Raw genomic sequence first — 12,833 nt, 5'->3', positions numbered from 1 at the left:
CGTGTAACGTGGTTAGGACAGGCCTCCTGCTGCGTGTGCTTCTGAGCCCCCCCCACTGCCCTCCTGGGGGGTCAGGTTTTCTGGAGTATTATTTGGAGTCCCTTCTCTCGGTCTCTCCTGAAGTTTTAAAAGCTGTTTTCTGAACGGTCACCCTGTGGATGACGACTGGCGTCTCCCATCCACGGTGGCTGGTCTGAATGTGTGCCCTCTTCTCTGAGACAGCGTGCAAGCTCTGCTCCGCCCCCACCCCGTCCACCCCGCACCCGGTGCTGTCACCGTAAGAAATCACATCCGATACTCCGTGAGCCAGAGCTGTGGATCTGTGACTGCCGTCCCATGCATTCGTCTTTCAAATCATATAAAGAAACATAAGATAAGTTCCACGTCAAAAATACACCACGACCCCTTCGATATTTGTCCACCGGTGACCTTTGACCAATGCCCGCGTGCCCGGACGCCACTCCAGCCCTGGGAGAGTTTCCAGGTAAAGCCCTGAGCTGACTGACCCTTCTGGGGGCCATCAGAGGTCAAAGCAAACCACCACACTTCCGGAACGAGGCTCACTTCTGGCCCCCCCCCCCGACGTCAGCTGCCACACCAGGAAGGTCCCAGGGCTGGGGGCAGGGGTGCAGGCGGGGGCGTTTAGACCCACTCGCTCCTGGCTCGGCAGCTGCTCTCAGGAGCACTCCCCTGGCTGATGTAAGATTTTGATTCAGTTCCTGAGAACTGAGAAGCAGGATGCCCACGGGGAAGACCCCCTCTTTATAAAGGAAAGACCTGGGTGGGTGGGGGATGTCCACCAGCTCCCCAGGATGGCCGGCTCCCCAGCTTTGGAGAGGGGCCCCTCGGGCAGCCTGCTGCTCAGTGTCCCAGCTCAGGAAGCTGGACCCCAAGGGGCCTCTGAGCCCCCGGCAGTGGAATGGACTGCATGGCTCCCTGAGTGGGGTCCCTGTGTAGTGGGGGTGAGCCAGCACACCGGCCCCCAGGGGCCCGGGGCCCACGCAGGACCACGGCCACCACCCACGCCGTCACGACTGCAGGCCTGAGGTGTCTGCACTGGTTCTCAACACACGGCCTGACTTCCGCGCCCAACGTGCTCCTTCACAGGACCAAGGGCTGTGGCCCGGCCACACACGGGACACGCCAGGGGCCGAGGGGTCTCTGCACCAGGGCTGGCCCGGGCTTTGCTCCCGGACAGGACGGGAGCCCGCCGGGAACTCCCCTGGGCCCTCCTGGCCTCACCTGGATCAGGCCCGCCGCAGGGTTCCGTCTCTTCTCAAAGTGCTTCTGCCGGTGCTGCTCTTGGACTTTCAGAGCAAAGCCAGACCCCAGAATGCCCTGCAGGTCATCAGAGTCAGACCATGCGCCAGCGGCCACAGCCCCCCACCCCCACCCTGGCCTGCACACGCTGGGGGCCTCCCCACCTCCTCAGTCCCTAACCACCTGGACACCAAGCTGGGGAAGAACACTTGGATTTTTCAGGGTACAGGGAACCTCTGCCTTGCAGGAGCATGGCGGTGCCCACCCGGAACACGCCCGGGCCCAGAGGTCCTCCTCCGTCCTGACCGTCCGCACTGAGGCAAGTGCAGGCCCAGGCTCTTGGCGAGCAGCTACGAGGAACAGCAGTGTCCCCCCACCAGCCACCCCTCCGCCCTGCCCAGCTATGGCAGACTCGCCCCTGCTGCGCGGGTCCCCTAGCGACCTGACAAGGGATCCGTGTCACCGCAAAGCACTGCTCCGGTCACAAGGACCTACTGGCCAGTCCCATAGGGCTGGGAGGCCTGACAGTGGCCGACAGAGGCCACAGCTTGAGAGCCACCAGCCCCTGGCCAGGGCAGCTCGGGAAAGGGTGACTCTTTGCACCACACCTGCCACCTCAAGCTCCTGGGGCGCTGGGGACCCTGCTGGGAGCCGTGCTCCTGTCCCACGGACCCCAAGTGGACAGGTGACTAGGGCCGCATGTGGCCCCCACCAAAGGCAAGAAGGGACGACAGGACTTACCGCGGGAAGAGCAAAGAAGGAGACACCGATGAGGGTGAAGGTCGCGGCCAGAAGCCTCCCGTTCCAGGTCTGGGGGTACTTGTCCCCGTAACCAATGGTCGTCAGGGTGATCTGTGGGACAGGAAGCCCTGTCACTGAGCCAGGCCTGGCGGTGACCACTGTGGAGGCCATGACCCCGACCTGGACGCTCTTCCTAGCCCCCGGAGTCTTACACAGAGGGCTGCCCTCAGGACACACTGGACAGGCACAGAGGCCACCCCTTCCCACACCGCGCACACGAGGCCCAGTGAGGCCAAGGCCCGCAACGCCGTCCTTCATCCCTGCAAAACCATCCCCAAACTCTCCAGATCCCTCCTCTTCCCCACATTTCAGGGCAGGGCATGGGGTCACTGGGAGGCTCTCTTCCCACTTCACACCCGTCAGAGCCAGAAGAGCCACGGAGCAAGGAGGCCAAGTGGCTTCCCACGGAGGGAGCTGGCGGCCGCTCTGGGCTCAAGGCCGGGCCACAGCCAGGAAGCCCAGAAAGAACCAGCAGCTGGACAGGGATGGGGCTGAGCAGGAAACATGCGGGACAGACGATGGAGACAGGAGGGGGCCTCGGTGCAGTGGGGCCTTTGGAGGGTGACTTAGAAGCTGAGGCCAGACATGCGGGAAGGGCCCCCCCGAGGTGCGGCTGGAGCGTGAGCTGCCCCAGCGTGACGGGGGGGGGGCAGGACGGGCCTCCCTGGGGCGCAGTGGGGAGGGCAGTGCCCACTCACAGAGGCCTCAGGCACACAGGAGGGCCCACTGCCCACGGGGCGAGCTCCAGGAGGCTCCCACCAGACCTGCCAATGGGGGCGGGCATCTCTCAGCACCCACCCACAGCCCCTGGGGGCTGTCCCCTGGACTCCAGGGCACAGAGCCCACCATGGAGTCTGGGAAACGGCACTGGATAAAACATGGCCCCTGGGCAGGGACTTCGGGGCCTGCGTGCATACGGCGGGAAACGGGGCACAATCCCCACTCGGGCCTGCGTAGAAAGTTCTGGAAAGGCAGAGGGAATGAGGAAGGGCAGCCAGGAGTGGGTGTGGGCCAGAAGGGGATCCACTCCGCACCACAAAACCTCCCTGGTCAGAACTTCACCAGGTGCGGATTACCAAGGTTTTCAGTATAAACTAACCGTAAACTAAACCCCCTCCAAAAACTCCACCGGGTGACGGATGAGGTTGTGGAAAGGAGCCCTGAGGGCGGAAGCAGGACCTGGAGGACGGGGCTCCAGGCCAGGAGGCAGGAAGAAACCCAGACTTCATGGGACGGGAGTCTGGGTGAGGACAAGAGACCCCAGCAGAAGGGAGGTGCCCCTGGACCCCAGCCACAGCGAGCCCCTCCTCCACGGCAGGGCAGGAGTGAGGGAAAGCTGCAGGGGACGGCCAGCGAGAGGACCAGCCTGCAGGGGTGGAGCAGGCCCGGGCGGTGGGGGGGGGGGGGGGCGTGAGACCACGGCAGCAGTGTGGGTGGACCCAAGCTCTGCAGAAAGCCCTCCCGGGGGGCAGGAGACCTTCTCAAAGACACGGAGATCCTCCCACAGAGAGAAGAAATCTTATCCATAAAACAAAGGAATTTTATGGCTGGTGGGATGCGTGAGGGGCTCAGAAGGTTAAGCGTCTGTCTTCAGCTCAGGTCAAGATCTCAGGGTCCTGGGATCGAGCCCCGCATGGGGCTCCCTGCTCAGCGGGGAGTCCGCTTCTCCCTCCCCCTGCTTGTGCTCTCTCTCTCTCACTCTCTCAATGAATAAATCAAATATTTTTAAAAAATCAAACTGGCTGAGACATAAGGTTGGGGACGTCTCCTAGGAGCTGGACAAACACATGAGGAAATTGAGAGGAACCAGAGGACACATCCCGCGTCCCGAGGTCTGTGCAGGTGCCATCAGGCCCAGAGAGAGGGGGACAGACTGGCTCAGGGGTCCAGGCGTGCGCAGGAGGACCCCTCCCTGAGGCCCCTGTTCCAGAAGCGCACAGGAGAGGGTCCCCAAAGTGCCCACAGGGAACGGCCACACGCCCTCAGTGGCCCCCGGCAGCCAGGGTGTGTGCAGGTGGGACATCCGCAGACAGGCAGGTCTCGGAGCCATCGGCCAGGTCCTCCAAAGTGAGGGCCGACTCGAGGGGGCATCAGGGCGGGCTGGGGAGGGACGCAGGTGCAGGGACACCCCCAACACGGCCAGGGCCTCCCACAGCCGTGCAGGCCTGCAGAGCAGAAGGAAGGGGACTCAGGCAGGACGTCTAGATTGACGAGGACGGCGGAGGGGCCGAATCTCATTCTATCCCAGCACCAAGCGGATAATTAAGGTCTAAAGCTTCAGTCTGGAAATAGCGTAAGCTGTTATTCGGGAATATGGAGGTAAACCCCCAAGAAAAGCCCCAGCAGTTGCGGCCTCTGCCCCACGGGCAGGAAGGGGTGCGTGTCCACTGTAAACCCACACACTACTTGTCATGTTATACATACGCAAACACCACTTCGTTAAACACTTAAATAAGAGCTTCAATTCATCCCTCAAAGATGGGAAGACTGTGGTCCACGAGCAAGGCCTGGGGGCAGGACGAGCCGCGTCACGGGCGACTGGCCCAGGGCCTGCCCTGCTGCTTCCCGCACAGCTGCATCAGAGGACAGATGCCAGGCCCCACAGCAATCGATAAAATAATCACAAATAAATTGCATTCTCACTTAAATGCCGGTGAAAGTTACACATCCCTTTTCTCCGCTAGATCTGAAATATCTGCCAAAGACCACTCAGCCAGCTTTTGCGGAACGGGGTCCGGGGTCCCAGGAGAGTGGACCCAGGCCCTCCATGCGCCCCCAGGCCAAGTGCTCCGCTCCCTCAGGAAGAGCGCCAGGAAGGAGGGGCCCTCCAGCGCCCACCTGGGGCATCTGTGGACACGGGCCAGGAGGAGCCGGGCCAAGCTCCATCCAGCTAATGGGGATGGAGCCCACAGAGCACAACCTGGTCCCCACGAGGCACACTCCACAGACACGGGGCCGTCCCCACTCACGGTGGCCCTGGAAGAGGCGGGTGACAGGAGAGGGGCCTCCAGGAGCCTGGGAGTGGGGTGGCCGTGAGCAGGGGCTGCGGGTCCGAAGGCTCCGGACCTCCCGGGTGGGGCGGCTGGGAAGGTGGAGCCCAGGAGAGCCAGGGGCTCTGGAGTCCCTTTTTCAAACTCTCCTGTCCCTCCTGTCCCTCCGGCCCCTCCAGCAGAGAGGCCTCACACACAGCTGGCCAATAAGGAAGGAAGGTCAATGACCACCCAGAGCCAGGTACAGGCTCCCTGGGGACTGGGCCTCTGTCACCTGCACACAGCTGTGCACCCCCCACCGTGCCCCCTACTGCTGCCCAGCCTGGGCATCCTGCTTCCGAGTGCCCAGCAGGTGGCCCCAGAGAGACACCTCCAGCCAGCCAGAGCCCTCCTGTCTCCCGTGCATGCCCGGGGGAGGGGTGCAGACAGGGGGCAGGAGGAGGACCCCCAGGGAAGGACTCACCAGGCCCCACCAGAGGGCATCAGCATAGGTGTCAAAGTGATCATTCTCTCCCTTCTCCGCCAGGTACACCAGAAAGGAGGCCAGGATGAGGCACAGGAAACCGATGTACCAGGCAGTCACCAGCTCCTGAAAGAGAGGCTCACGTCACGGCTGCCCGGCCCCAGTAGGCGCCGTGGCCAGCCTGGCAGTATCCTGCCCATCCCTGGCAGCCCTGAGGGCCCACCACCCTGGGGAGGTGTGCTATGGGCTCGGCGTCTGCAGGGCTATGTGTCCCCACAGAACCCCCAGTCGCCCAGGCCGGCACCTGCTGGGCTGTGTGGCCCTGGGCACAGGGCACGGGGGTGGGGCAGCTGGTTTTCTAGTCCCAGTCCCGAGTGGTCCCCGGACCTGGGCTCCCCCACGCGGAAGCCCAGCACACCCCATCCACCAGGCTTGGAGCACTGCCCCAGAAATCGTCAGGCACTCAGGCTGGAGACCTGGGACAACCTCCCTGGAACAAGCCCATGTGGTAGAGGCTCCTGGAGGAGCCTGGGGGGCCAGCACCCCAGCACTTTAGAGGGCCGACACTGGCCCTGTCCTGCCAACCAAGCCCCCAGCTCAGGGCTCAGACAGGAAGGATGGAGGAGAACACAGGGTGGGGCTCCCGCGCAGGGCTGCAGGCCCCTCACGGCCGCCGGCTCGAGCTCCAGCCTCTGCAGGCTGCTGTCTGGGAGGTGCCGACCCCGCGCACCCACCAACCACAGAGCGCGCCGTGGGACGGCTGCTCTGGACAGAGCCGACCAGGACGGCGCGGCTCGTGGGAAGACGCCCGGAGAGGGGGCGGGCTGGCTCCCATCTGCCCTGACCTCCGGGGCTCCATCCAGCGGGGCCCAGGACCCGGCGCCGCGCACCTTGCTGTGGGCGTAGACCACCGAGCCCAGCAGCTTCCACGTGCCGCCACGCCGGTCCATGCGGATCATCCGCAGAATCTGTAGGAACCGCAGGCTCCGGAGCGCCGACGTGGCGAAGACGTTGCCCTGGGAGCCAGCGGCCAGCACGGCAATGGAGGCAATGAGCACCATGATGTCTGTGGGAGACGGCAGGGCTCGAGGCGGGGCTGGCCCCCCTGCACCTCCGTTTCCGGCTGCAGGTGAGGGGGGCCCCCAGGGTGACGGACAGATGGACGGGAGGCACATGCAAAGGGCCAGCAAGGGGACAGCACTACTGTCCACCCTGCCCAGCCCTGCCCTGGGCAGCAGCTGTCCCAACACCTCTCCCCTCCTCCTGCCACTCAGGCCGCATTCACCACAGGCGTGGACGCCAAGAGGGCAGGCGGAGGAAACTTCCAGAAGCAGCCAGTCCGCAGTCTCGGCCTGCCTCCCGGGCCAACATGCACCCTCGGCCCTCTCCAGGCTGGCAGCCTGCCTGCACCCCCCTGGCCTCACCTATCACACAGAAGGGCTTCCGGGCAAACTTGAGCCGCCCCCTCCAGCCGCGGTACCGGCAGCAGCAGCCTGCCGCCCAGATCCGCACAAAGTACTCCACACCGAACACCACGATGGTCACGATTTCCTGCAGGGGAGGCCACACTGAGCCACGCCCCAGCCGGGGTCAGGGCTGGGACCAGGCTGGCCGAGCCAGTGTTAGTGGAGGGGGGGGGGTGTTAGTCGGGGGGTCCCTTCCAGTGTGAGCCTGTGTTAGTTGGGGGGTCCCATCCAGTGCGAGCTGGTGTTAGTAGGGGGGGGTCCTGTCCAGTGTGAGCGGGTGTTAGTGGGGGGGTCCCATCCAGTGCGAGCTGGTGTTAGTAGGGGGGGGTCCTGTCCAGTGTGAGCGGGTGTTAGTGGGGGGAGCCCCGTCCAGTGTGAGCTGGCGTGGATGGGGCACAGAGGGCAAAGCTGAGGAAGCATCCCAGATAACTGCAAGGGGTGTGGCCTCCCTGAGGCCCATGGCACCCCAAGCCAGAGTGCAGGGCGGGCAGGGGAGGCGGGGGCTCCTCTGAGGTTCATTCCAGACAGGGATCAGCCTCCTCCTGCAGCCCCCCCCCACCCCCCGTCACCAACAGCAACAAAGACACTGCACTGTGGTTGCCATGGCGCCCGCCCCTGCCTGTCAATGCTGTCAGCTTCTCAGCCCCCGCCCCGCGCCCACGTCCGCTGGGGAACACCCCACACTTCCCGGGGAGGGGGCCACCTGGGCCCTCAGGCTCTAGTGAGCAAGTGGGAACGGGGTGGGGGGTGGGGGTGGTCTGTCAGACACTGCGGGGACACAGGGAGGGGCAGCAGGGCAGACTGGGTGTTAGGGGACATGCAGGTGTCGGCACTGTGACCATCGGGGCGGTGGACGCTGCAAGGTCGCTCGCTAACGTCAGCTGGGGAGGCTGGACGGGCCTTGGTCCACCAGACTGGAGCCCGGAGAGTGGGGGCCACGGGTGGGAGGGGGCGGGGGTCTCTGCAGGGGAGGCCAGGCTCATGCAGGAGCAGGTCTGGGGGGTCAGAGTCTCCGCAGCAAGGGGCTGGGGGACAGACCGCCGACCACCGCCTCTGCGGCTGCACGTCCCGCCAGGGACTCACCAAGATGTAGAGCGCTCCCTCCGAGCTCTTCTCGTACTCCTTGATGGTGGAGAAGACCGACAGCACGAGGCAGGAGAAGACCAGCAGGAACCTGGGGCCGAGGCGGACGGAGGGCGGTCAGCAGCGGCCAGAGGGGGCCCAAGGGGGCAGAGCCCACAATCACAGCTGAACCCACCCCCGGAACTGTGCACCACCACACCCACCACACTCCCGACTCAACAGCCTTGGGCTTTGGAAAGGTCCCCAGAACTCTCTGGGAACGCCGGCTGCCCCTTGACGTCCCTCATAAGCTGTGTCCTCTTCCTTGTGTACGGTTCTCCTTTTTAGGCTGAGAAACAGGACACGCCTGTTAGCACGGTCCTTCACGAACACCCGCCCAGGGCCTTGGCCGCCAGATCTGGGTTCCGGCTGCACAGGACGGGTGCATGGAAGGCCCGTCAGCTCCCGACAAGGGGAGCCGAGAGGCACTGTGCAGCCAGCACAGACGCCAAGGCCCCGTCCGACACAGCAGCCAGCGTGTCGGGCCAGAGGGGACAGTGTGAGGCTGGGGCCTGAGGGAGCAGAGTGCCCGAGACCAAGGGCGGGGTCCAGGGCTCCTGGGGGTGCGGCACAAAGCACGTGGTGTGGGGAGCTAGACAGGGGCCCGCACACCACTCCCCTCCTGGGTGTTCTCGCCACCCTGGATGCCCCAGGAGTCGAGACCACCAGGCTGTCCAGGGGCAGGAGGAGGCCGGAGACCCTCGTGGGCCCGCTGCTGCATGGTCAAGACCAGAGCCCAGCCGCCCCGGTGCTAACGCGGGCCCGGCCCCACCTTGTCCGCTGGCGTCCTGCTGGCGCTCGAGCTGGGCAGCACCAGGAGCTCTGAGCCTCGGCCGGGTCCTGGGGCACCTCCGGCAGCCCTGCCCCGGGTGCCCCGAAGACCCTCCCTGGGCGTGCGGCTGGGGAGGGGGTCCCCGGCATACGCCCAGCTCCCGCACAGCGGTACTGACATAAAGAGGACGAAGCCAGCGCAGACAAGGCAGCAGCGAGGAAGCAGTCACATTTCAAAACCACAATTAATTTCCTTTCATTAGACAATTTATTCAACTAACTGAGCCCTGGAAAAAAAGTCCAGACAGCCCATGTGATTTATGTATGTATTTGTAACTCTGCCTGGTGGTATTTTCTCCCAGCTCAGTCCGTGGGGAAGTCACACCCACGCAGCGTGGATCTGTCGGGGACGGAGGACGCAGACATTCCAGGGCTCTGGGTCAGGACCCTGGAGGCCTGGGTGATGGCAGGGGCTGGACGTATCACCCACGACAGGAAGGGCACCCAACCCAGTTTGGCTCAGTGCAGAGAGGCGGGGAGCCCAGGGCAGACGTGAAATCTGGCAGGCTTCTCTGAGGAGGTGTCCACAAAGGTGAAGAGGAGTGCGTGGGGCCAAGAGGGGAAAAGGGAAGAGCATGTGGGGTGGCCCAGAGACAGGGAAGACGGCGTGTTCCGGAACTGGGCAGAGGGCAAGTCTGACCAGACGAGAGAATGGGGCAGGGGAAGCCTGATGCCGCTGTCCCCCGCGTGGGGGAGGTCGGACTCCACACTCAGACTCACGCTGCAAGAAAACGTTGCCCTGAAGTGAAAACGAGAAAGCCCAAGTCCCAAGGTGACCAGGCCCTGTCCGCCCTGCTTCCCGTGGGCGGCTCTGACTGGCATCTTGGAACATTCCGGAATGGCCTGGCCGCGCTCTGTGGATGGGCAGCCCTTCCCAGCAGCCCGTGATGGGGTCATGCCAGCAACTCGGAGAAGAAAAGCCCAAAGCCAGACCCTGGGAACGTTCCCGCTCGACCAGGTGAGCAGAGCCAACTCCCAGCAGCCGCCCCCTGTTTTTGAGGGTTAGGGACAGATGGCCACAGACAGCAGGCGGGCGGGGGGTGCGCACTCGGGAAGAGCTGGGCCCTGCCCACCCGTGAGGAGGAGGGGGGAGGCAGGCAGCAGGAGTCCGTGGCAAAGACAAGCAGACCCCCGGAGAGAGGGCACCTCCCTCCCAAGCCATGCCTCCAGGCCCGGGACTAGGTCCCCCGATCCCGAGAGGGCGACTCCGAACGGCGATTCCTTCCCCCACCGCCCGCCAGCCGCGCGCAGCTCAACAACACAGGACACACTTATTTCCGGGCACCTTCCTGTCCACAGGCGCCTCGGGGACCGGGGGCCCTCGCCACTCCCCCAGCGACGTCCACACTCACGCCCATCTTAGACATGGGGAAACTGAGGCTCAAGAAGCCGGTAGGGGGCCCGAGCACAGTGTCCTCGGTGATGCAGCCACCTGAGCGGGATCCAGCCTGAGGAGCCTGGGGGAGGGGCTAGCTGGGACACAGGAGCCACCCTCCTGCAGAGCAACAGGGGAGAATCACTGAGGCCCGTGGGGGCCCTGGACAGACCGGAAGCTTCCTGCCGACGCTCAGGGATCTGAAAGTGGCCGTGTCCTGCCTTCTCTCCTGCAGGCCTCTCCCTCCGTCTCTGCTTCTGACGGCTGTGGCAGGAAGGGACCCTTCGTCCCACTCCTGGTCCTCAGGAGAGGCGGGGGAGAGGTGGGCAGGGACCGCCACCAGCACCCCCGAGGTCCCCTCACAGCACACCATGTGCTCAGGGTGCTGACCCGCCCAGGTGCCGGAGGACCCACGCGGCTGGTGAGGAGACATTCAGATAGAAATCTTTGCTCTGCGGGCCCAGAATGGCTGGTCTGCTTCCTCCCGATAGGGACAGGTGAGCAGCTCTACCCGCCCCGGAGTCCGGGAGCCCCCTCCCTTAGCGGCAAGGCTCCGCCGAGCCTGCTCTCTGCAGGGCCTTCTCACGCCCTCTGGCCTGGGACCCGTCCAGGCTGCAGGGAAAAGGAGGCATCCCAGGTGGCAGGACGGGGTGGTTCTCCCGCAGCCGCAGCCGGAGAACGCTTATCACAGTGAATTCCAAGCAGTGGTTGCCAAGGAGACAAGGATCTCAAGCAGCCAGTGCCCAGCCCCAGATTCCAGGGGCCAGGATGGGAGGCACGAGGTAGGGGGTGGTGAGAAGGACCTCAGCTCGTGCTCACCTGAACAGTGAGGAAATGGGCCACCTGGAGAGGGAGCACCGCCCGGGAAAACCCCCTCGTCTGACGCGGACCCAGCCTGGGTGCCAGCACCGCCCAGGGCCCACAGCGAACGGACTGTGTTCACCCAGCAGCAGGAGAGACCTCAGTCAGACGTCAGAAGGGACCTGAGCCGCAGCCTGAGCTCGGAGCAGAGAGGCCGGGCAGGGGCCTGAGTGCGGGGATTCTGATGTATGGGTTGCCGCACAGGGCAGGGCCCAGAGCAGACAGGAGCTGACGGGAGGGATGAGGGACGGAGGGCGGTGGAGACGCCCAAGTCAGCGGGACGAGCCCCCCACGGCAGTCAGCCTGCAGCCACGCCTGCCGGTCATGGGGAGCACACGTGTGTGTACGTGTGTGTTCTGCCTGCCCCTGCCCTCGAGAGAGGGGGCAGCCCCACCCCCAGGGAGACACCCCTCTGCTTCCGTCTCCCCCTCCCACTCCCTCACCCCATCTGACAGCACGGAATATTTACTTTCTGGGAAAATAGGACAGAGCCTCTGCCACCTCGTTCCTGGGGTCAACAGGGAAGGTCCGCAGCAGAGGCAGGACAAAGCCCCTGCAGCCAGGCCACACCCTGGATGCCTTCGCTGCCCCCAAAGACTAGTGCAGGAGACGGCCGGGGCTATTAATCTCATTCCCATATGTCATGAAATAAACATTTAACAGTGAATGTGGCAGCGATGCGACAAGGTCATCAGCACGCCACTGCCCCCCACCACCACCCTGACCGGCTGCTCTCTGGAAGGAGGGGAAGGGTCTCTGACACCAAGCCCCCCCCCCCCAGGTTAGCATTCACAGCGAGGCTACTATGCGCCAGGCCCATGACAACTAAGGGCAGAACACGCTCTCACCCATTTTACAGGTGGGAGAGTGGAGGCTCTGGAGCAGCCGCCATGGCCACTCAACACAGTAAGCCTGTGCCTCCCTGGGGCTGGGTGGCCCCGAAGCCCAGCGGGGCCCAGGACGAGCGAGCATCAGCCAGCGTGAGGCCACAGCAGGCCCTCCAGTCCAGACTCGCTGCCGGGCCCCCGGGAGCCTCCTGCCCGCCTCGTCCATTAGGACCTGGAATCTAATTTCGTCCCTAATAAACTGTTCTGCCTCCCAGACCCACTGCCACTTCCCATCTCCAGGAGTGACGGAGAGCCCAGACTGCTGACGGCCGCTCCAGGAGCAAACCACACGTGAAGAATCACCGTGAGATCGCGCCAGGGTTGGAGGGAGGAGGAGGCCACACTCCCGAGACCCCTCGCCTGCACCGAAGGCTCCCCCGTGGGTGTCGCCTCCCCCCAGAGTCCCCCCAGGCCAGCCCGGCTCCCACCTGAGCCTGCTAATCCAAGGATGGAAGCTTCTCAGGAGCCCTCCCCCCACCGCCCGAGCAGAAAGCCGCAGGGAGGTGACGGGCGAACCCTTGGGACTGTGCATTGCATACAGCAAGTGCTCAATACATGTCCCGTGCCTGACAAGCCACAACCCAGAAAGCCCCAGAAGGTCCAACCGCTGGCTCGGCACTTGAGGCCCCGGGAACAGCCTTGGCCTGCCTGGACTCCACCCCCACCCCGCTCCAGCCCCTCCCACAACTGCCCCCCAGTGCCACACCACAGCCGGGCTTTTCTCACTAATGCCCCTTCCTCTCCTAACACCCAGGGCAGAAAGGCGCTCTCAGGGGA

General features: G+C 64.5%; 1 protein-coding gene across 5 annotated transcripts in view; it reads right to left on the bottom strand.

Moving 5' to 3' along the window:
* The window catches only part of KCNQ2 (potassium voltage-gated channel subfamily Q member 2), a 48,924-nt gene that overhangs the window by 25,433 nt on the left and 10,658 nt on the right, over nt 1-12,833 (bottom strand). For all 5 annotated transcript variants that reach the window (XM_044385630.3, XM_044385629.3, XM_044385631.3 and 2 more), the window contains exons 2-7: nt 8,064-8,154; nt 6,939-7,065; nt 6,405-6,580; nt 5,515-5,640; nt 2,002-2,112; nt 1,243-1,338 (exon numbers count right to left, since the gene is read on the bottom strand). In XM_044385630.3, coding sequence (XP_044241565.1) covers nt 1,243-1,338; nt 2,002-2,112; nt 5,515-5,640; nt 6,405-6,580; nt 6,939-7,065; nt 8,064-8,154 — 727 coding nt within the window. The remainder of the gene's footprint in view (nt 1-1,242; nt 1,339-2,001; nt 2,113-5,514; nt 5,641-6,404; nt 6,581-6,938; nt 7,066-8,063; nt 8,155-12,833) is intronic.

This window comes from Ursus arctos, unplaced genomic scaffold (assembly GCF_023065955.2).
Source record: "Ursus arctos isolate Adak ecotype North America unplaced genomic scaffold, UrsArc2.0 scaffold_16, whole genome shotgun sequence".
In the NCBI taxonomy this organism is placed as follows: Eukaryota; Metazoa; Chordata; class Mammalia; order Carnivora; family Ursidae; genus Ursus; species Ursus arctos.
This window is presented reverse-complemented; position numbering and strand designations above follow the sequence as displayed.